Source organism: Delphinus delphis, chromosome 2 (assembly GCF_949987515.2).
Source record: "Delphinus delphis chromosome 2, mDelDel1.2, whole genome shotgun sequence".
In the NCBI taxonomy this organism is placed as follows: Eukaryota; Metazoa; Chordata; class Mammalia; order Artiodactyla; family Delphinidae; genus Delphinus; species Delphinus delphis.
The window spans coordinates 67,403,413-67,428,067 of NC_082684.1; the positions used below are offsets into that span (position 1 = coordinate 67,403,413).

The window sequence follows — 24,655 nt, forward strand, 5'->3', positions numbered from 1 at the left end:
ACACTCCTAGTATTTTATTTATTTATTGTTGACTGCGCTGCGCAGCATTTGGTATCTTAGTTTCCACAGGGGACGAACCTGTGCCCCCTGCAGTGGAAGCACAGAGTCTAAACCATTGGACTACCAGGAAAGTCCCTGCTAGCATGCTTATTGTGATAATTAGGAAAAAATACATGAAAAGCACTTAGTATAGTAGCTGGCACATTGTATGTAGATGCTTAAATGGTAGCTGCTACTATTGTCACTGTATTGCTAGTATTGTCTTTACACACTGTAAGAAGATTTTTGTTAACAACTTAGCTTTCTAGGTGGTCTCTTCAAGCTCAAATTCTGTCAGTTTGAATTGGTTAATTTTTAGAGAATGATGTTCCTAAGGGTGGTAAAAATTTTTATTAAGGCAATTTTTTTTTCAAACCCTTACTGTTTTGCAGTTTTGGGTAGCTGAATGGGAGAAGGAGCCAAATGAATTGGATCTAACCTTAACCCATCTTGATTATACGTCAGCCTGCAATGAGCTATAGCTGCCATTACTAATAATGATATAATAGTGCTCACTAAGCACTTATTTTGTGCCAGCCAGGGTCTTAAGCATTTAACATGTTTTATCATTCTTCACAGGTTCTCCTGTTTTTTAATTGATTCTAAGATATTACCCACCCCGCCATACACATTTTAACATCTTTTAACTAGGAAAGTCTTATAATTGCTATTGGCCAGATAGAAATTGCAGCATAGTTATTATTACCTGTCAATTCAATACAAATTGTGAAATGGATTTTAGTAACTTGAGTGAAAAATCCTTTCTGATAGAAGAGCACGCTCAGTAGTGCTGTGTCACTAAACTCTTTATGGCACAGATGACAGCATTGTGTGTAGAAACACAAATATTGGTGACTTCGGATCAAAAAGAAATTATGAACAATTGTGCTCAGAATGTGAAGTTACAGAAATATCTTATTATATTTCATTTATTTTTTAAATTTATGTTTGTCCAAGTAATACATGAAAAAAAATCTAAGTTTATAAAAGTTCTTTCAGTAAGTTAAAAAAAATCCAAGCAATAGGAAAGCATTGTTGCAAAATTAATTGGCATTGTTTTTTCTTTCTTAGTAGTACTTAATTATAATCTCTGTCAGATTATATCAGATTATAAGTATCTGTGGCATCCTAGATTTGATGAAATACTGAGTTATTCTGATTCAAACTCCAGCAGTTTGGAATTTTTAGCCAGTACTGCATACTTTTCTGATGAATGTATGTACTCACTTATTTGTCAGATATATTGTGTTATAACGAAATTCAAAAAGCTGCAGCTCTGAGGCTGATAGGAGAAATATGAGATGTGTTCTCTGTTCAAAAGAGCTTACAGTCTGCTGGGGAGAGAGTCCAGTGTCCATTAAAAATTGGTGAACTTCCCTGGCAGTCCAGTGGTTAAGATTCCAGGCTTCCATTGCAGGGAGCACAGGTTTGATCCCTGGTTGGGGAACTAAGATCCCACGTGCCACACAGTGTGGCCAAAAAAAAAAAAAGGTGAACAGTGAGAATTGGTATTTAAGACCTAAATTTGGTAGTTCATTCTAGAAGAATCAATTTAACTTGGTAATTGGCAGTATACACGAAATGATGAAGATGATTACCACACCACAAACTGAATATTAGTACCTCTGTTAAAGTAAGGAAATTGACTGGAGCAGTTGACAGGTTCAAATGTGAACGTACTTCATTTGAGATGTTAATAAATAACCAAGTGACATTAATCTATAATTTTTTCAAGATATAAATAAACCACTTTTAAGGTGTTGTATGCAAAGGCAGAGATTTGAATTGGTACCTGCTTGATTAATTCCGTAAGTCTGCAGTCTGAAGTATGTCAGTGCAATCTAAAGGTTGCAGAATTGGATATTGAAGAAATAAGGTGTTAATTATTATATCCACATTACATGCTTTTCTTTTCTAGACTCTCTTACGGCATGGTGCAAATCCCGATCTGAGAGATGAAGATGGGAAAACTCCATTAGATAAAGCTCGGGAAAGGGGCCATAGTGAAGTAGTAGCTATTCTTCAGTCTCCAGGTGAGTGGTAATAGCTTTCCTTTTAAGCCATCTGCTATTACTTTTCAGCTTCACTTCCATAGAAGTAGCTTTCTGTAGACATGTTAACATTATATAAAGAAATCATTTCTGTGAAGTCAAATAATTACATACACACACACACACATACACACACACAATCTTATATTTGATAAACATTTAACAGTGTACTATTCTGTGTTCTTTGAGACTGTGGCTGCATGATTCCAAAAAGGCCAAATCACAAGTTTAAGGGGGTGTGAATGTCATAAAGAATAGTTGGTTATTGCATAGACAAAGTAGTTTGACCAAATTTTTAAGTTTTCACAGAGTAGATGAATGCAGAGTCTCTGTGAAATATTTTATGGAATCAAGTGAAGTATCCAAAATTATCTCCTTAAGTTGTGATTCAGCTTCTTGGAAGTACTAATGTTCTTTAGTAGTTTTACAAACGCCGTTGATAGATACAACATCCTAATTTGTTTGACTGTTCTTAATTAGGGTAATTATAGTTGATTTTATAGTACATTTCAATGTTTTTTCATTGAAAGAAAAATTTTCCAGCCAAGTATTTTATTGAACAATATTTGTCTGTAGGTGATTGGATGTGTCCAGTTAATAAAGGAGATGATAAGAAAAAGAAAGATACAAACAAAGATGAAGAAGAATGTAATGAGCCGAAAGGAGATCCAGAAATGGCACCCATATACTTGAAAAGGTTACTGCCAGTATTTGCACAAACATTTCAGCAGACTATGCTGCCTTCTATAAGGTAGTTATCCGTACTATTTGTATTTACTAGTTAAAATATGCTAATTATATACCTTTATTTATCTCACTTTTCCAGAAGGATGTGTGAGGTTTATTTTAATATTGAAAAGGTATGGTAAGAATAAAAATTAGATTGGAGAGATAAATCTTTCCTTCTGATGATCTGACTTAAGAGAAGTTTAGAAAATTAAGAAAACTAGACTAACAGTTTTTGTAGCTCTCTGAATATCAATTCTAGAGAAATTTTTATAAGTACAACAAACATTTATTGAGCTTTATGGAGGCCTTTTTGATAGAGTCAGTGTAAACTGTCCACTGGAGGAGTTCCCAAAGAATTAAGACTTGGCCCTGTTTATGTGCCCTTGCAAGCTGGTGAGGAAGAAATGAGTAACAATACAGAGTGGCAAGTAGCAGATTAGACATATATTCCCTAGGGATATAGGTGGTTTAACAACTAATTGGCTGGGCAAATTGGAGATTTTTTGGAGAAATGAGATTTAAATTGGGGTTTAAAGGATACTTGGAAGTTTTCTAGGCAGATGAATTTAGAAGGATCATTGTGCAACAGTGTGTGCAATGGCATGGAGGTATGAGTCAATTCATCCTGGTGCAGGTCCTGGTGGCTCTCCCTCTATAGTGTGTCCGAAGTCTGCCATTTCTATCCATCTGTTGCTAATACTCTGGTTCAAGTTGCAATAGTCTGTAGTTTGGCTACTATAGTTGCCTCTAAAGTAGCCTTCCTCCTCGTCTTCTATCGTGTCCCTCTACAGTCTGTTCCTACATGTTATGCTGAATTAGTTTTTTTTTTTAAAAATAAATTTATTTATTTATTTATTTTTGGCTGCGTTGGGTCTTTGTTGCTGCACGCAGGCTTTCTCTAGTTGCGGCAAGTGGGGGCTACTGTTCGTTGTGGTGCGTGGGCTTCTCATTGTGGTGGCTTCCTTTGTTGCGGAGCACGGGCTCTAGGTGCGGGGGCTTCAGTAGTTGTGGCATGCAGGCTCAGTAGTTGTGGCTCGTGGGCTCTAGAGCGCAGGCTCAGTAGTTGTGGCATGGGCTTAATTGCTCCGCGGCATGTGGGATCTTCCCGGACCAGGGCTTGAGCCTGTGTCCCCTGCATCAGCAGGTAGATTCTTAAGCACCTTGCCACTAGGGAAGTCCCCTGAATTAGTTTTTAAATCATAATTATATCACATCATCTTCTGACTTAAACCCTCCGGTAGTTTCTAATTGGCCTTAACTAAAATCTAACTTCTTTTACTTTTTTGCGGTACGCGGGCCTCTCACTGTTGTGGCCTCTCCCGTTGCGGAGCACAGGCTCTGGACGCGCTGGCTCAGCGGCCATGGCTCACGGGCCCAGCCGCTCCACGGCATGTGGGATTCTCCTGGATCGGGGCACGAACCCGTGTCCCCTGCATCAGCAGGCGGACTCTCAACCACTGCGCCACCAGGGAAACCCCAAACCTAACTGCTTAACACTCAGACTTGGAAGGTCTTGTATAAGTCCCACCCAGGTCTCTGACCTCATTTAGTACTATATAACACCTAGCCCATTACACTTACAGTATGCTAGCCTTCTTTCTGTTTTTGGAACATTCTATGTACATTCTTACCATGGGGTTTTTGCACTTACTTCACTTTGTTGGAAGCTTTCTATTCCCAGGACTTTTGAATGGTTGGTTACTTCATATCATTCAGGTCTCACTTCAAATGCTTATGTCCATTGACATTTAAATTTATTAAATTTAAATTTACATTAAATTTAAATTTACCCCTAGGATACTTTTCATATCAATCATGATGTTTTACTGTCTTCACAGACTTTACACTGCCTGAAATCTTGCTCTTCTTTGAGTTTTTGTTTGTTTTATTGTCTATCTCCCCTCTAAAGCTCCATGAGAGATGGCCTTATGTCCTGCCTTATACCTACAAAGACAAGGAGGTATAGATAGGGCTTGATATTTGGTAGATCTTCAGTAGATACACTGAATGATTGAATGAGTGCGTTTTGTTTGCAGCTGCAAGTATTTTGGTATCAGTGGGATATGGGATATGTTTGTATAGCTCAGGGAATACTGTCAAAAAGGTAGACAAGAGCTTTTTATGACCTGTGAAGGCCTTTCTGGTCTAGATAGTGAGTATGGACTTGACCCCGCAGTTCAAAAAGGATCATTGAAGACTTGTGAGGAAATTGGTCACAGTCAGATTTGTGATTTATAAAGATCACTTTGGCAGTCTGGTGGAGCAAAGTACTGGAGGAGGGCAAGAATGAAAACAGACTACTTACGGGTTAATTATCGATGTGAACTTTAGACAGTTGCTGGAAGACTGGATTGGTGGAAACAGATTGAAGAGGTTGGGAGATGGGTTGTATTGGGTTGGCCAAAAAGTTCTTTTGGGTTTTTCCACAAGATGCTATGGAAAAACCCGAACGTACTTTTTGGCCAACCCTGTATAAGGGTTGATGACCACCAATTAGATTGGAGGGATGAAGGAAAGGAAGGGGTAAAGAATGACTGCCAAAATTTTGGCTGAGTGATTGAGAATTTGATTTTAAGTTCAGGAGGTCTTTAGAACATGGAGTTTTGTAGGATTCAAGTGCCTTAAATACCAGTATTATGAGTTGACATTAAAGTGAAAGTAGTTTACTTTAAATAGGATGAAAGTGCCAGTCAATTCACTGTGAACACCTAGGAACTTGGTTTTTATTCTTCCCCAAATAGCTACAGAAGGGTAGGTGTTAGTGGGGCCACTTTTTGTTTGTTTGTTTAACAAAAGATTTGATTCATTTTTAGAAATGAGCAAGTTCAATTTTGAACAGATAATTCGGCCTGAAAATTTTAGAGGACTAGGTGTCATGCGAATTAAAAAACCTTAAGTTATATTTGGAGTTAGAATTGCTTCATTATAAGGCCATCAGGAAATTATAAAGTATGTCACCATATAACAGAGTTCCCTTAATGGATAGTTATTTTTTTATCATTCTTTTAAATATTTGAAGATTGTCTAAACACAATTTTAGTTATAGCATATTTGATGCTAAATTTTTCCAGATAATAGCTGACAAATTTAATTGGTGAATAAGATAGCATATATCTTATATCTTAGTTCAGAGCTCAGACTCTGGAGTCAGCTCAAAGTCAGTCCAAAAGTCAGTGTTCCCACTTTGTAGACAGATAGCCATGGACAAGATAGTTAACCTCTTGATCTTAATTCATCTCTAGGATGGGATAATTATACTTAATTCTCTTTAGGTGTGAAAATTAAAATTAAGTGTGTGTGGTATTTAGCATAGTGCCTAATATTTTAGAGGTATTTGTAAAAAGATAGTTTATTAAAAAAATGTTTTATCATAGATAAGTTAAAATGTATTAAAGCGTCGAGATAATCATATAATGAACCCTATCACATAGCTTCAATAAGTTTTAACAAATATCCCAGTCTTATTTCATTTATACCTCCCCAACTGTACTATTTTGAGGAAATCCAAGACTCAAATAGTTTTATCCATAATTTTTCTATATGCATCCATAAAAAATAAGTGTTCTTTTGTTTAGCACAGGCAATATAGCCAATATTTTTGTTGTTTTTGTTTTTGTTTGTGTTTTTTTGCGTTACTCAGGCCTCTCTCACTGTTGTGGCCTCTCCTGTTGCGGAGCACAGGCTCCGGACGCGCAGGCTCAGAGGCCATGGCTCACGGGCCCAGCCGCTCCGTGGCATGTGGGATCCTACCGGACCGGGGCACGAACCTATGTCCCCTGCATCGGCAGGCAGACTCTCAACCACTGTGCCACCAGGGAAGCCCTAGCCAATATTTTATAGTAACTTTAAATGAAGTATAATCTATAAAAATATTGAATCACTATGTTGTATACCTGAAACTACTAGAATACTATATGTAAATAAACTGTACTTCAATAAAAAAATAATTTTTCATCATTAAAAAGGGATTCTTTAAAATAAAGGGATTCTGTTTTGTTTTTTAACATAATTGCAATACCGTTATTACACCTAAAATAATTATAATAGTTCTTAAATATTATCAAACATCAAATCAGCATTCATTGTTCCCAATTTTCTCATAAATTTTTTTCTTGACAATTGGGTTTTGGGGGGTTAATATTTTATGTTATTAATATGTTAATATTTTCCCTTGCTTCCTTTATCTTTGTAATATATTACAAGAATATATAGCAAATATATAAATTTATCTGTAAATGATGCATAGTATTTTACAAGTTAAAGATTTATATAAATCGTATCATATTGTATGATTCTTCTTAATTTGATTTTTATCTGGTAATATTTTTTTTGTTTGGAAAGATTCTTTCTTGCAGTTCATCCATTTCCACTTCCAAATCATTCATTTTTTTCTTTTCTTTCTTCCCTCCCTTCCTTTCTCCCTTCCTTCCTCCTTTCCTTCCTTCCGTCCCTCCCTCCCTCCATTCTTCCTTTTTTTTTTCGAAGTATAATTCACTTACGGCACTATGTTAGTTCAAGGTGCACAACATAGTAATTCAGTATTTCTGTACATCACAAAATGATAACCATGATAATTCTAGTTACCATTTGTCACCATACAAAATGTTTACACTATTATTGACTATATTCCCCATTCTGTACATTTCACCCCTGTGACTCATTTATTTTGTAACTGGAAGTTTTGTACCTCTTAGTCTCCCTCACATATTTCATTCATTCCCCCATCTCCCAAGATGATTCATTAAAAAAATACATACTTGTCATTATTAAAAACAATCTGGAATAGGTTACAACCCAATTTTTTACCATTTCAGTTTAAAATTTGATCAGAAGAGTAAGCGTGTATACTCTAATCAGGCAGTTAAAGGAGGATCTGTATATAAGGAATATATCAACTTTAGCTATTATCTATCCTTATTGGCCTGTGTGCATTGTCTGTTCAGGAAATAAAAGGCAGACAACAGATGAATGAAGCCTTCAGAACAGAGGATAGCAGTTTCACTGGTGGAGCATTTTGTAAAAACCTGATTATCTTCTCTGTGAGATATTTCTTCCCAGTTCTATTGAGATATAATTGACGTGTAACTTTGTATTAAAGTGTATAACGTAATGATTTGATATATGTATCTGTAATATTAGACTGAGGACTTCACATTTTGCTTTTGAAGAAAGGCTACTTAGAATTTTGAAGAGGTGTGGTAAATATACATCTTTGGAGTTAGTGTTAATAATGGGACAAAGATTGAGTAAACTTTTCAGCAGCAGAAATCCTTGAGGATACATTTGTTTATTTATTTTTTAAATCACAATTTGATTGAGAGGAAAGTAGACATGGTTGGATAAAAGGGGAAATTTTTCTAGGATGAGAATATTAAATAATCTAAAGATATAAATTCTTCCAAAGTTAATTTATAGAATGCAGTTTGAAAGAAAATAACTATAGAATTTGCTTTAGAACTTGACAGATCTTAAAGTTCTTCTGGAAGAATAAATAGGTGAGATTATTAAAGAAAAATCTGAATAGTAGCTAGTGTAAACTTTCAGTAATTAAATCTTTATGATAACTAGCCCAAGAGTTTATAAATCATTGGAGTAGACTAGCCCTCCAAACAATCGTGTTTAGAAATTGAATGTAGGGCTTGCCTGGTGGCGCAGTGGTTGGGAGTCCGCCTGCCGATGCAGGGGACGAGGGTTCATGCCCTGGTCCGGGAGGATCCCACATGCCACGGAGCGGCTGGTCCTGTGGGCCATGGCAGCTGGGCCTGTGCGTCCGGAGCCTGTGCTCCACAACGGGAGGGGCCGCAGCAGTGAGAGGCCCGCGTAACGCAAAAAAAAAAAAAAGAAATTGTATTATAGTGGTAAATTATATAATGTATTAATATTTTATAATATATTAACATAATATATTAAATGGTATTAGAATATTTGCTTTGTGGTTTGATTAAAAATCAGCTTAGTCCTTTACACTGTGTATTTAAATAAATTCTAAATTTATTTAAAATAAATGAAAAAATAAAACCTTAGGAAAACAAAAAGAAAATATTCTCAAATGTTTATCAGAACTTGGTAGGAAGAATGACTTTTAAAACTTGTTTGTGTTAGTCCTATCTGTCATTTAAAATTTATTCTATGTAAAAAAACAAAACTGCGTATCAGCAACAGTATTAGCCGTAACCATGAAAGTGACAGAAATATAAACTTGTAATCCAGATAAATCTTCCAACAAATTAGTATTTGTTAGCAAGTATGACCAAGGCATACTACCTTTATTATGCAGAGAACACATACAAGTTTTTGGTCAAAGTATAAATGCCAATTTAAATAAATTAGCCAATGACATTATGGTACAGTGCTCAAGATGAAAAAGAAGACAACAGGGAAAAATGTATCCCCTTACTAGTAAAAAACAAAACATTTAAAAGTAAAATTTCATGTCCTTTTCACCCATTAGACATTTAAGAACCTTTTTTTTTTTTACAAAAATAACAAAATCGTAATGGATTAGTACATCCATATCTACTGATAATTTAAGCTATTAACAGTCCTTTTGTCCCCTAGCTTTATTGAGGCATAATTGACATATAAAATTGTAAGATTTTTAAAATGTACATCTTAGTGATTTGATATGTGTATACATTGTGAAAGGATTCCCCTCATTTAATCAGCATATCCATCACTTCACGTATTTATCTTTGTGTATGTGTATACATGTGTGTTTGAGAGAGAGCATTTAGTCTTAGCAAATTTTAATTATACAATACAGTTTTATCAACTATAGTCACCATTTTTTATATTAAATGCTCAAACCTTATTCATTTTATAGCTGAAAGTTTGTACCCTTTTACCAACCTCTCCTTAATTCCCCCATCCCCAGCCACTGGCAGCCACTTTTCTACTGTTTCTATAAGTTTGACTTTCTTTTTTTTTAGATTCTCATTTAAGTGATATAAGGCAGTATTTGTCTTTCTCTGGCTTATCCACTTAGCATAATGCCCTTGAGGTCCATCCATGTTGTCACTTAACAGATTTTTAAAAAAATCAGTTTGCTGAGTATAGATTCAGTATTGATGCACATTCAGTACGTACGAAAATATTTAGACTCTTGGATCCAAGAATCCCTCTACTGAAGAAATAAAACTGTTCACCAAAAAGAATGCTATTTATAATAGAAAAGCCAGTAAGCTGAATGCTTATGATTTATATAATAGTGATAAGCAGGAAAATTTTATGTTATGAATATTATGCATAGTGTACTGGTTAAGAGATGAGTTTGAGTTGAGGCTTTAATTTATTAGCCCTGTGACCTTAGTAGAATTATCTTTTTTTGTCTCATGTTTTTTCATCTGTAAAACTGAGCTAATAAAACCTACTTAATAGTGGGTTTGGTGGATGGATTAAATGAGGTGTAAAGTTTTTAAAATATATACAGGTGTTCCTGGCTTATTATGACTCAGCATGGTAGTGACATGTAGCCAGATAGGTAGGTAGACAACATAGAAACATTCTTATGCTATTTTAATTCAAGTAAATCATGATATAAAATTGTTATTATACATAAATACTGATTTTGCAACCAAATATAAATTGCCGTTAACGAACACTGGAAGGAACTAATCCTGTTAGGGCAGTTTGCCCTCCATCTGCCTACTATTTCTCTAATGTACTTGAATTTGTAATAAAACATGTTTTAAAATTAAAGAATACATGAAATTCACCTAGAGAGAGTTATGAAATACATCAAGACCACATTCTGTAGGAATACAGCTGTCAGATACCTCTCTTGGATTTCGATAGTGATTTTTGCCTCTCCATCCTTCCTGTGGAGAACTCACCTCAAGGGCAATGATATCTACAGCTTGGCACACAGACTATTGTTAGATGCTCAGAAAACATGTGTTAAAAGCATTATTGACTTTTATGTAATAGACCAGTATATTATAATTTAAATGTGTGTGGATATTTGTGTATTTTATTTTAAAAGAACAAATCGCTTATAAAATTGAGGTTAGTTTGTGTGACATTGAGTATCTTCTGTGTTCTAAGTAAAGCAGTGGATAATAAAAGGGAAAGGAGTCATGCCAAGTTGTTAACAATGGGAATATTTAAGGGCATGGGATTACTAGGATCTCATTTATATGAGAATATTATAATGAACATGTTTTAAATTTGACAAAAATCCTTAATTTGAAATATGAGTTCCATATAAACCATCAGGTGTTTTAAGTTAAGAGTTTTATATTTGGGGTTATAGATGCCATTTATTAGTAATTGTGTTACTTTTGATTTTCTAAAATTATCATGGCATGTTAACAGTCATGCTGGTTAATATAAAATAGCACATGTAAGAAAATTACAAAAATAATTGTTTTTAATGAGCTCAATATATTAATAGTAGAAAAATGAAATTCCCTCAAAAAGTGAACATAAACCTAGTGCTAGTATTGTCTTAGTTTTTGGTATTCTTTAAAAAAAATTTTTTTTATTGGAGTATAGTTGATTTACAATGTTGTGTTAGTTTCTGCTGTACAGCAAAGTGAGTCAGTTGTAGATACACATATATCCATTTTTTTTTATTCTGTTCACATATAGGTCATTACAGAGTATTGAATAGAATTCCCTGTGCTATTCAGTAGGTTCTTATTAATTGTATTCTTTTATTAAGTGTATATTTTAGCAGAGTATTTAAAGCTTAAATTGGATATTTTGGTTTTCATTAGTGTTGCATTTTGTTTTATTTTAGCTTCTCACCATGGCTAACTAAAATTCTTTTTTTACTTTTCAAGGAAAGCAAGTCTTGCTCTGATTCGAAAAATGATTCATTTTTGCTCTGAAGCACTCTTGAAAGAAGTTTGTGATTCTGATGTTGGTCACAATTTGCCTACAGTACTAGTGGAAATCACTGCAACAGTTCTTGATCAAGAGGTTAGTTAATTATCTTTATTGAAATTCCTGTAGCTTTAATTCCCATTAGATAGTAGTCAGTAAAATAATTTAACTTGTGTCCTAATTTTATTAAATCATTTTGTCTGTACAAATGATTGCATTTGTCTACTCCACGTAACTAAACTTATTTTTATCATTTTCCCTTAATTTCCTTTTTTTTCCCCCCAGGACGATGATGATGGCCACTTGCTGGCTTTGCAAATCATAAGGGACTTAGTAGATAAAGGTGGTGATATTTTTTTGGATCAGCTAGCCAGACTTGGTGTAATTAGCAAAGTGTCAACTTTGGCAGGTCCTTCCTCTGATGATGAGAATGAAGAGGAATCAAAACCAGAAAAAGTGAGTGGTCTTAATTGCAGTGGTATCTATCAGGAATAGGGTTTCTTTTGAGGAAATGTAATTTCAATTACAATGGGTTTTGACAAAATAATGGCAGTATGGAGTAGTATTATAATTTTTTAAAATTTGGTCACTTTTCTTCTAAAATACATCATTGGTAAAATTTAAAACTTGAAGAAAAGTTGCAAATAAAGAATATCAGAACATCCTCTATCCAAAATCACTAATTATTGACATTTTGCTCCATTTGCTTTGTAACTTACAAAGACACACGTGTGCACACACATTTAAAATATATTTTTTGAGGGAATTTCCTGGCGGTCCAGGGATTGGGACTCCGAGCTTTCACTGCCAAGCGCCCGGGTTTGATCCCTGGTCGGGGAACTAAGATCCCATAAGCCACGTGGTATGGCCAAAATAATAATAATAATGATGATAATAATAAAATATATAATTTGAGAGAAGCTGGATACATAGTGTCCCTTTTTGTAAATTTATTTATTTATTTTTGTTTTGTTTTGGCCGCACCTCGTGGCATGTGGAACTTCCCTAAATAGGGATTGAACCCGTGCCCTCTGCAGTGGAAGCACGGAGTCTTAACCACTGGATCGCCAGGGAAGTCAGTGCCCCTTTTTATACCTAAAATCTTCACCAAAAAACCAGGACATTGTCTTATAGAATCCTAGTATAGTTATTAAAATCAGGAAATTTAATATTTATAGAAAATGTTATCTAATCCAGAGACAATATTCAAATTTGCCATTGCCCTAATAGCAATGCACTCCTACGGCCCACGCCACCACCCCACCCCCCCAGAATCCAGTCTAGGAGCACAGTACATTTCGTTGTCATGTTGTTCCATTTCTCAGCGTTTCTTTTTCTTTCGTAGCCTTGGCATTTTTTTGAAGAGGACAGACCACTTAATTTGCACAATGACCCTCACGTTGTGTTTGTGCCATGTTTCTTCATAACTAGATTCAGGTTGTGTTTTTAAGCAGAAAGACTATAGAGGTGATGTTATGGCCTTCTCATGTGTAAAATGTGCCTTTTTAGAGGCACATGATGTCTGTTTGCGCTCTTGCTGTTGATGTTAACTTGGATCAGTTGGTTGTGTTTGTTTCTACCAGGTTTCTCTATTGTAAAGATTTTTTTTTTTTTGCGGTACACGGGCCTCTCACTGCTGTGGCCCCTCCCATTGCGGAGCACAGGCTCCGGACGTGCAGGCCCAGCGGCCATGGCTCACGGGCCCAGCCGCTCCACGGCATGTGGGACCCTCCCGGACCGGGGCACGAACCCGTGTGCCCTGCATCGGCAGGCGGACTCTCAACCACTGAGCCACCAGGGAAGCCCTGTAAAGATACTTTTTCCCTTTTGTAATTAATAAGTAATTTGTGGGGAGATAATTTGAGACTGTGCAAATACGCATTTTCTCTTTAAACTTTTATCCACTAGTTTCACTACCTATCGATAATTCTTGCCTTAGATTGCATATTTAAAACTATGCTTTATTTGTCTCTACCAATTGCCAGCAATGATTTAGTCCTACCATTTAGTGAATGCTTCCTACATATTAGTGACTGAGTATTAACAGTTTTGAGAGAATGGTAGGGTATGGTAATTGCAGAATCCTGAGTGGTTTAGTGTATACGTGTGTTTCCTAAATTACTGGAGATTTAACAAAAAACAAAACAAGAAGTGATATCTGGGTTCATCCCCCTGGAATTCTTTCATTCAAGAAATAGGTTACAGATCCAGCAGTCTTTGTAGAAGTTAACAAGCAAACATTTATATGAAAATGATAGGAACCTACAATAGCCAAAGCATCCTTGAAAATGAACAAAGTTGAAGGACATACACCAGCAGATTTCAAGTCTTATTATAAAGCTGTAGTAAGCAAGAAAGTGTGGTAGTGGTGTAAAAATAGATTAATGACCCACACATATATGGTCAATTGTTCAAAGAAAGTGCTAAGATAATTCAGTCACAAAAGGATGGTCTCTTTAAAAATGATGCTTGAACAAGTGGATAACATATGCAGAAATATGAAATCTTACCCCTTATAACAAAAAAAGAAATCATGAACTGAAATGGATGGGCTAAAACTGTAAGGCTTCTTAGAGGAAAAAGAAGAAAATCTTAGTGACCTTGAGCTTGACAGAGATTTCTTAGGACATTAAAAGATTATAAAAGAACAAAAAAAAATTGTTTTCATTAAAATTAAACCTTTGTTCTTCACACTACATTATTATTTTTTAGTATATTTATTTGGCTGCACGGGGTCTTAGTTGCAGCACACGGGATCTTCATTGTAGCATGCAGGGTCTTTAGTTGAGACATGCAGGATCTTTTAGTTGCAGCATGCGAACTTTTAGTTGCGGCACGTGGGATCTAGTTCCCTGATCAGGGATCGAACCCGGGCCCCCTGCATTCGGAGTGGAATCTTAGCCACTGGACCACCAGGGAAGTCCCCAAAATACATTATCTGGAAATGAGAAGACAAGCCAGAAAATTCTTTGAGATTTATCTTTATTCTTTGAAAATACCTTCTTCTTTTGTTTGTTTTTTGGCTGCGCTGCGTGGCTTGTGGGATCTTAGTTCTCTGACCATAGATTGAACCCCTACCCCCTGCAGTGGAAGCATGAAGTCCTAACCAGTGGACTGATTTTGGCCTTCATTTTTTTTTTCTATTTTATAAATATATTTATTTATTTATGCCGTGTTGGGTCTTCGTTGCTGCATGCGGGCTTTCTCTAGTTGCAGTGAGTGGCAGCTACTCTTTGTTGCCATGCGCGGGTTTCTCATTGTGGTGGCTTCTCTTGTTGAGGAGCACGGGCTCTAGGCACGCAGGCTTCACTAGTTGTGGCTCGCAGGCTCTAGAGCACAGGCTCAGTAGTTGTGGTGCACGGGCTTAGTTGCTCTGTGGCACATGGGATCTTCCTGGACCAAGGTTCGAACCCATGTCCCCAGCACTGGCAGGTGGATTCTTCATCACCGCACCACCCGTGAAGTCCCTTGGCCTTCATTTGCAATTGACATTTTCAGTTCCTACAGGGACTCTTGGCTGATCATTTTCCAGCACTTGAAGAGATATTTCATTGTCACCTGATGTGCATAGTCTCTACTGAGACGTTTTCTTCCTCTGGCTGTTTTTAAGACTTTATAACTTGTTTTTAGCAATTTGACTTTGATGTGCTTAGCTGTTTGGTTTGTGTGTGTGCATGCACATGTGGGTTTTCTGCCCCTGCTCGGGATTATTTAATGTTTTTTGGTCTGTGGGCTTACAGTTACATCACATTTGAAAAAATTTTGAACTGTCAGTATGATGATTTTCCACTCTGGCTGTTAGGAATGCAAATGTCTGACCACCCTGTGTGACCTCTGAATTGTTCACCTTACCATTTTCAAGTCATTCTTTGCCCTGCCTTATGGAACATCACCTGTACACAGATGGGCTGGTACTCAGTAGAGATGTCCTGGTGACCGCTTTGCACATTTCTAGAGGCTTTTTGTGCTTGACTCCCTGATCCTGAACTCATCCACCACATATTCCATTTGCCTTAATCTCTTCAAACACAGATCTCCATTTCCTCAACTTACACTGCTGGCCTCTGTGTTCCTTCTTCTTAAGACCTTAGCCAGAAACTCTGTCTGAGCCTAAGGGGCTTACCTTATTTGTTTCTGTTTTCTGGGAGATCATGCAGTCCTGTGTTGCTTGTTGTCCAGTATTTGAAAACACTTTTTCATGTATTTTGTCTGTTTTTTTTAGTTGACAGTGGATAGGCAAGTCTTGATCCTTATTAACCTATCATGGCCTGGAGCACAAGTACTATGTTTAGGGAAATTTATAATCCATATTTTATAATCTTATTTTAGTGTTATAAGCTAAGTACTACTTCAGGGAAGAAGCATGTAAAAGATACATTTAAAACAATTTTAAGTATAATAAGTCTTCATAAAGTTTAAAAGTACTTTACCCATATAGGCATGCATGCACACACATGCCAAGATCATATATGTTAATGATGAATATTCTTAATATTAAATGTTGTCAACAGAATAAAAATTTTTTTGATGCCGGGGTAGGCAAACAGTGTTTACAAGTTATTTTTCTTTTAAACACGCTATAGCTAACGTTTTGATGATTATAGGAATAATCCAGTATATTTGATTCACTTGGCTAAGGTTGGGAACTTATAAATTATATTGTTAAAACACATTTCTGGTCATTCTTTTGCACCCTAGGTTTGGATACCATTGATCTAGTGTAAACATTCATTTTTTACAAATAATCTGTAGGCCCAGAGATATGGTGAGTTTATCAAGTCCTAGATAATTAGCTAATTGTGTGTAAACCTAATCCATTTGTCTTCTTTACCTTTATACCTGGAAATGTTATAACTTTGGTTATTATGTGAATTTCTTGACTTTTTTTTAGGATGGACTTTTAAGATTATAGGTAATTAGTTGAATCAGACTGTGTATTAAAATACAGGCAGATGAATATTATATTCAGGATGTTTTAATTCTGAATTTGATTCATGGTCATGTTTTTTTAAGTACTTATGAATATTTGGAATATAAGTTATTTCCCACGTTTCATTGAATAATTTTACACATTTAGGAAGATGAACCACAGGAAGATGCTAAAGAATTGCAGCAGGGTAAGCCATATCATTGGAGAGACTGGTCCATCATTAGGGGAAGGGACTGCTTATATATATGGAGTGATGCAGCAGCCTTGGAACTATCTAATGGCAGTAATGGATGGTTTAGATTTATCTTGGATGGAAAACTTGCCACCATGTATTCAAGCGGTAGTCCTGAAGGTGGATCGGATAGTTCAGGTAATATTTTGTTTCTGTTAAAATGTTTTACTAGTTTCTGTAATTTTGATAATTTGTTTTTCTGCTCATATTTTTGCCACCATTGTCATAGCAATAGCATGTACTTGATGATCATATGGCCATTTCTTTAATATTAACAGAGAAAAATGATTGTACCATGAAAGCATTTCATACTTTTTTATTGTACGAGACAAGGAATAGCATTGTATCAATATCTACTTTTACTGTCTCCATCCTTTAGGTAAAGGTGCCTCTTATCACGTAATGATGAATTGCACATGTGTGATGCTGTCTCAAATTATATCTTTTCCCAAAAGCCTTCTACTGAAAAAAAATTATGGCTGTAGGATTGTTTTAATGCTTGAACCTAAATAATATCAAACCAGTGAGAGTATATCAGAACAAAACTTTGATGAAAGTTTTTTAATAAAATTGATATTTCAATAGGTAGTTTCCTTAAAAAAATGGAATATTTAAAAGGAATGAAGTTTTAAAACAAACATTTTGTCTTTATAGAAAGCAGAAGTGAATTCTTAGAGAAGTTACAAAGAGCTCGAGGCCAAGTAAAGCCATCTACTTCAAGTCAACCTATACTCTCAGCACCAGGACCCGCTAAACTCACTGTAGGGAATTGGTCACTAACATGTTTGAAAGAAGGAGAAATTGCTATTCATAACTCAGATGGCCAGCAAGCAACGATATTGAAAGAAGATTTACCTGGTTTTGTGTTTGAATCTAATAGAGGAACGAAGCATTCATTTACTGCAGAAACTTCTCTGGGTAAGTATGTAGGTATGTCAGTTTAACAGATAAGAATAAATGAATATGTTAAATTGCAATAAGATATGTTCTGTGAAATAACTTTTTTTTTTTTTTTTAAGGTTCAGAATTTGTGACTGGCTGGACTGGCAAAAGAGGCAGAAAACTAAAATCTAAGTTAGAAAAAACTAAGCAAAAGGTATTATTTATGGGATTTGCTTTGTTTTTTGTCTTTTATACTGATGTAGCAAGGCTTCAGGGGTAGATCGTAGGCATTTAAAAAATTGAGCCATGTAACATAAGCTACCCTAATCTAATGTATTTTTAGTTTTCCTCTTTCTGTGCTTATTATTTTCTGCAATATGTATACATTTACGTATAGTTTTTATACTATAAGTAAACACTTATAGTTTTTATAAGTATAGAAAAAACTTACAGTTTTTATACTATAAGTAAACACCAACATTAAAATAGAAACAAAATTGAGACAAAGTATAAAATTTAAATTATTTTAAAATTATGTGAGTTATTAATGTCACAGAAACTTTAAACTCATGCTTTAATTATGATTAATGATAGTATTTTTAGTGATGTAGTGGGATTGAAAATGCATTATTATAATTTACAGTCTTGATTTAATACTTCGTGATGAATCAATTTGAATTCCTGGTTCTAGATTCAGATAATTTGATGCTTAGTTTAATGGCCATCTCAGATGAAACCACTGTTTCAAAAAGATACAGGAGCAAATATGTTACTGACTCCAGGAGCAAATATGTTATTGACTCATATTACTAATTTTTAAATTCTATCCATGTATTATGCATTGGTTTTTTCAAAAATAAAGCCATTATATTTCTCTCTTTCTTTTTTTTTTTTAAATTGGGGTATAGTTGTTTTCCAATGTTATGTTAGTTTCTACTGTACAGTGAAGCAAAGTAGAGTTCCCTGTGCTATACAGCAGTTTCTTATTAGTTATGTTTTATACATATTAGTGTATATATGTCAGTCCCAATCTCCCAGTTCATCCTACCCCACCCCACCCCACTTTCCACCCCCTTTGGTGTCCATACGTTTGTTTCCTACTTCCATGTCTCTATATTTCTTTTTTTAAAATAATATTTATTTATTTATTCATTCATTCATTCAGCTCTGCCAGGTCTTAGTTGTGGCACTCGGGATCTTCACTGCTGTATGCGAGTTCTTGGTTGTGGCATGCTGGATCTTCAGTTGCAGCATGCAGGATCCTCAGTTGCAGCATGTGGGCTCTTTAGATGAGGCATGGGAACTCTTAGTTGTGGCATGCGAACTGTTAGTTGTGGCAGGCAAACTCTTAGTCGCAGCATGCGAACTCTTAGTCGCAGCATGTGGGATCTAGTTTCCTGACCAGGGTTCGAACCCGGGCCCCCTGCATTGGGAAGGCAGAGTGTTAACCACTGGACCACCAGGGAAGTCCCAAGCCATTATATGTCCATCTTTATTATATCAATTGTTCTTGAATTTTTTAATTTTTAAAAGAGAAAATAAAATCTCATAGTTAGATTCAGTATCTTCTGATGACACATTTTTATTTTACCTAAAATAATGATGTAGTTTTTTCATATAGTATGTGAAGAATGCTTTTGGGTGATTGGGATAGGGGGTACTTGTGTGGCTTTGGCCATAGGAATAGTCATAAGGGGTTTTATTTGGAGCACTATATTATATAATATATATATGTTATATATATTATATATATTCATTCATGTCTTCATTTCCAGTTGTAAATTTGCTAGGCTATCCCAAAGATATTCCACATTTCCACCTGCTAGACCTAGGAAAGAAAATGGCTTGCTTTCTTTTTCTCTCTCTCTTTCTTGCTTTCTTTAATTTATAAATGTATATTACCTCTGTAGCTATATATATTATTCCATGATTGCTTCTGTGTTTTTCAAAAAAGAGTGTGAAGCCAGAGGTTTTTTTCCAATTCAGGATATCTTAAGGGCATGTGAGGAAGAAATATCTCAATTGAAGGTAGCCATTAGATGGTAAAAGGAATTTGAACTAAATACAGTTTTCATTTTCATGCTAGTTATGTTCTATAAAGCTGCCATGAATACTGAACCATTGTTTCTTGGAGAAATACAGGTTTAGGTTCCTGTGAGGCTCTGGTCACATTTTTAAAATTTTGTTTTGTTTTGTTTTTGCGGTGCGCGGACCTCTCACTGTTGTGGCCTCTCCCGTTGCGGAGCACAGGCTCCGGATGCACAGGCCCAGCGGCCATGGCTCACAGGCCCAGCCGCTCCGTGGCATGTGGGATCTTCCCAGACCGGGGCACGAACCCGTGTCCCCTGCATCGACAGGCGGACTCCCAACCACTGCGCCACCAGGGAAGCCCACATTTTTAAAGTTTTTGCTGCACTGTGCTTGCCGAAAAATGACTGTGAAAAGTGCTGCAAGTATTGATTTGTGGATTACAAATGAATTTTAATGACTAGTTGATTTCACAAATATTAAATTCTCAAATAATGAGGCTCAGCTGTAATTTTTTTTTTTTTTTTTTTTTTTTTTTGCAGTACGCGGCCCTCTCACTGTTGTGGCCTCTCCCGCTAGCTGTAATTTTTATAAAGCTACCGGTCAGCTTTCTCAGTAGTTTTTTGGAATAAAAACTTTTTTGGTGTTGTATTAACCAACAAATCTAGATTAACTCCCAGGGAACTGAACTTTTACAGTACAAAAGAAAAGTAAATCAAGGAGGATATAGTCTCAGTCCTGTAGTTTCATTTTCTTAAAAAATATGATTATTGATTCAGATCCTTGAAATCAGTAGTAAATCAGTGATCATATGGCTCTTTTGCATATGAAAGTAGTATATATCAACATATAGTAATTTTAGGTAAAAATAATTTTAACTATTAGTTTTAACCTGTTTTTATTTCTTAATATTGTTTATAAAGGAATATTTTCTTCAGTGTTGTCTGATATCCAGAACTTATCTTTTAATTCTGAAAGGCATACTAAAATAGAATGGGAAGGTACTATTAATTCATTTAGGGAGTGAAATTTTTTGTTACATTAGAGCTATGCTTATGATTTAAATGAAATCACATAAATCTTAAATTTACGTTATTTAAGCATATATTTTAAAGAATGTTACATACTGAATTTCATCAGACTCAAGCCTTGGACATGTGTGGTTTCTCTCTCAAATAACATTAATTTAACTTAAATGAGAGGTAATTAGTACCCAAACTGATAATACAGTCATTCTTTCTCTTGATGAAATATATAAATATATGAGCATCATATATACTTTGTGTGAATAAATAGAAAAAAAACACAATAACCTAAAGTACACTCCAGAATGTTAAAAGGTTCAACTTCAGTTGATGGAATTATAGATGGCTTAATTTTCTTTCTTTCTTTCTTTCTTTTTTTTTTGCTTATTTGTATTTTCTAATTGGTTCACCATAAAATAGGTTACTTTTATTAAAGAGCGAAGTGACCTTTTTATAGGTTTAATTTGATTTAAATGAAATAAGCTCCTATTTGGTATATGAATACAAAGTTTAAAACTTAAAATTATAAGTTCTTCGATTTGACATTGCTAAAATCTGCTAGAGTAGTTTTTCAACCATGAGAACTTCTTGATGTATATGAATAGAAGTAGTAACATTTTTTGGAACTTGATACTGGCACAAACATCTTAATTCTAAAGGTTGCATGTATATATTTAAAAGGAAGATTTGGTAAAATTATTAATTGTAGTAAAGATTCACATTTACTATTTTTATTTTGGTAGGTACGAACTATGGCTCGAGATTTATATGATGACCACTTTAAAGCTGTTGAAAGCATGCCTCGTGGAGTAGTGGTAACACTCAGAAACATAGCAACTCAGTTAGAGTCATCTTGGGAACTTCATACAAATAGACAAGTATGTTAGCCTTTAGATTTTATGACACACAGTGATCTTGGTTTCCTTTTTTCCTGCGTTACTATCTCTTTATTGTGATAAAATTTTATATTCTGGGTATTGATTAGGGGATCAGAAAATTATCACCCATGGGCTAAATTTTGTATGGTTTTGTGAGGTAAGAAGGGTTTTTACATTTCTAAATGGTTGAACACAAATCAAAAGTAAGAATAAAAAAAAAAAAGTAAGAATAATATTTCATGATACCTGAAAATTATATGCATGTGTAAAGTCAGTGTCCATAGTAGTTTTATTGCTCACAGCCATGCTCATTTATTTACATATTGTCCGTGACTGGTTTAGTGGCCACAATGGCAGACTTAAATAGGTGTGACCAAGATATGTGATGTGGCCTGTGAAGCCTAAAATATTTACAGTCGGCCCTTTACAAAAGAGTTTACCAGGCCTGGTAGAGATAATTTGCATTAATAATTTGAATTTCTTAATCTAATTTAGTATCTAATTTATTTTCATGGTAATTGATGCTCTGATAAGTTAAGTATGTTAAGACCTGTTTGTTTTTTCGATTGTCTTTTAAAAAAATTTTGTTTCTTTTAGTGTATTGAGAGTGAGAACACTTGGAGAGATTTAATGAAGACAGCTTTAGAAAATCTAATTGTACTTTTGAAGGATGAAAACACAATTTCACCATATGAAATGTGCAGTAGTGGCTTGGTGCAAGCGCTTCTTACTGTTTTAAATAATGTAAGTTTATGAAGTAGTACAGAATGAGGTATATAGTTAAAAAATATATTTTTAACTACACTTTGACAGAGCGAGATTTACTTTGTTTTTGTCAAGATGTATTAAAAACTGAGTAGTAAATGTTAACATTTATAATTTTTCCAGCCTTTCAAGTTTTATTAGTTTGAGCCAATTGAATTAAATAATTGAGTTTATTTAGATTTTTTTGGTTACCTGATTATAATTTGTTCAAGATTTGTTTGAACAAGACACTTGCTTGTAGTAGCCTAAGATTTAACATTATTCACTGCTGTGATTCCCTCATAACATAAAATGGAGTTAGTCTATAGGCCTTTTTAAACACCTAAAATATTTGCATAAAATTAATTTATGAGCATTGGCAATTTAGGAAGTTTATGTGAATATTTGACAAGTATTTGCTAATAACCTTATATTTCTCTTCGATTTAGACTGCATTACTATCTCTTTATTGTGATAAAAATTTTTTCCTTTATTTTAATGAAAGGTGTGTATCTATATACACCCCCACACACACTTATATTTTAACAAATTCTAACAGAATAAATTATGAAAAGTGAAGGTTTTCTCCCCATTTTAGTTCTGTTTGCCATTTTAATTTCTTGATCTTAATCATTGTACTTTAACTGCAGTGTCTCGTGTTTCCTTCATTATTTTTACCATTTATATTCTCATTTATTAAAATTATATTGATATAGCATCACTTAGTAGTATCTATGAAATCATTGTTTTGATATACCAGTCATATTTTTTCTAATACTAATTAATGTAAATAGTACTGTTAAAATGCAAAATGTTCATAAATAATCTGAAATTACCTTGCATACCACTACACTTTGAGAAAAGGAGTATAATTGCCACTTCATTATGAACACTGAAGATATTAGCCATGATCTACTAGTCATATAATGAAAAGAATTTTAATTGAAAGAAAATAATGATTTCACTTACATTGTATTGATAATTTTGTAATATATTAATATTCATCTTGCAGAATGTGTTTTGATAAATTTCAGTAACAGCCCTAAAACTTTTTTTTTCCTTTTTTTTTTTTAGAGCATGGATTTAGATATGAAGCAAGATTGTAGTCAACTGGTAGAAAGAATAAATGTTTTTAAGACAGCCTTTAGTGAAAATGAAGATGATGAAAGGTAAATCCCCAAATTTCTTTTAATTTGATGTTTGCAGTGTTTGCAAGTTGATAGCTTTCCTTTAAAATAGAGCCTAGTATAGTGTTTATACACAAAGTAGAAACTTTTTTATTCAGTACAAAAGTAGCTTATATTATAAATAGATAAAAAAGGAAAGATTTTTAAAGTATTTTTTAATCTAATGGAATAAAAGGAAGATTACATGTCTGCTGCGAATGCAACTGACCTCTTATTTTAAATTAGATAATCTTTAAGATACAAGTGGAAATTTGAACACTGATTAAATATTTGTTGATATTAAGTAGTAATTGTTCATTACCTTTTAGGTGTTGCAATGATATTATTTTATTTTTTAAGAATCCTTTTGTAGGGGTACATACCCAGAGTATTTCTGGGTGAAATGATATGTTATTTGGCATTTTCTTTTTTTTTTAAATTTTTTATAAATTTGTTTATTTTTATTTTTGGCTGCGTTGGGTCTTTGTTGCTGCCTGTGGGCTTTTTGTAGTTGCAGTGAGCTGGGGCTACTCTTCGTTGTGGTGCACAGGCTTCTCATTGCAGTGGCTTCTCTTGTTGTGGAGCGTGGGCTCTAGGTATGTGGGCTTCAGTAGTTGTGGCTCATGGGCTCTAGAGCACAGGCTCAGTAGATGTGGAGCACAGGCTTAGTTGCTCCGTGGCACGTGGTATCTTCCCAGACCAGGACTTGAACCCTGTGTTGGCAGGCACATTCTTAACCACTGTGCCACTAGGGAAGTCCCCTGGCATTTTCTTTGAAATATACAGGAAGGCGAGAAATGGGTGGGGATATAGATAGAAATCAATTGGCTATTAGTAGGTAATTGTTGAAGCTGGGTCATGAGTTGATGAAGGTGCATTTTACTATTTTATTACTTTTGAATGTGATTGAATTTTTAAAATAATAAGCGAAATTCAATTAATTCCATTAATTTTAAATACCATTTTAAATGAGTACATATTACATTATATGGATATATAATAATTTATTGAAATAGTCTATTAAACATATTGGCTGTTTGCAAATTATTACTAATACTAAAATGTAAGTATCTTGGTGGAAACATCTTTTTACATAAATTCCTTTAAATTGTATTACTGAGTTAT

At 34.6% G+C, this 24,655-nt stretch overlaps 1 protein-coding gene across 3 annotated transcripts in view; it reads left to right on the forward strand.

Moving 5' to 3' along the window:
• HECTD1 (HECT domain E3 ubiquitin protein ligase 1) overlaps nt 1-24,655 on the forward strand; it is an 89,997-nt gene that overhangs the window by 32,185 nt on the left and 33,157 nt on the right. For all 3 annotated transcript variants that reach the window (XM_060004707.1, XM_060004708.1, XM_060004709.1), the window contains exons 9-18: nt 1,958-2,072; nt 2,667-2,841; nt 11,603-11,741; nt 11,931-12,101; nt 16,723-16,945; nt 17,462-17,725; nt 17,827-17,903; nt 21,486-21,620; nt 22,218-22,364; nt 23,439-23,533. In XM_060004707.1, the coding sequence (XP_059860690.1) occupies nt 1,958-2,072; nt 2,667-2,841; nt 11,603-11,741; nt 11,931-12,101; nt 16,723-16,945; nt 17,462-17,725; nt 17,827-17,903; nt 21,486-21,620; nt 22,218-22,364; nt 23,439-23,533 (1,541 nt within the window). The remainder of the gene's footprint in view (nt 1-1,957; nt 2,073-2,666; nt 2,842-11,602; nt 11,742-11,930; nt 12,102-16,722; nt 16,946-17,461; nt 17,726-17,826; nt 17,904-21,485; nt 21,621-22,217; nt 22,365-23,438; nt 23,534-24,655) is intronic.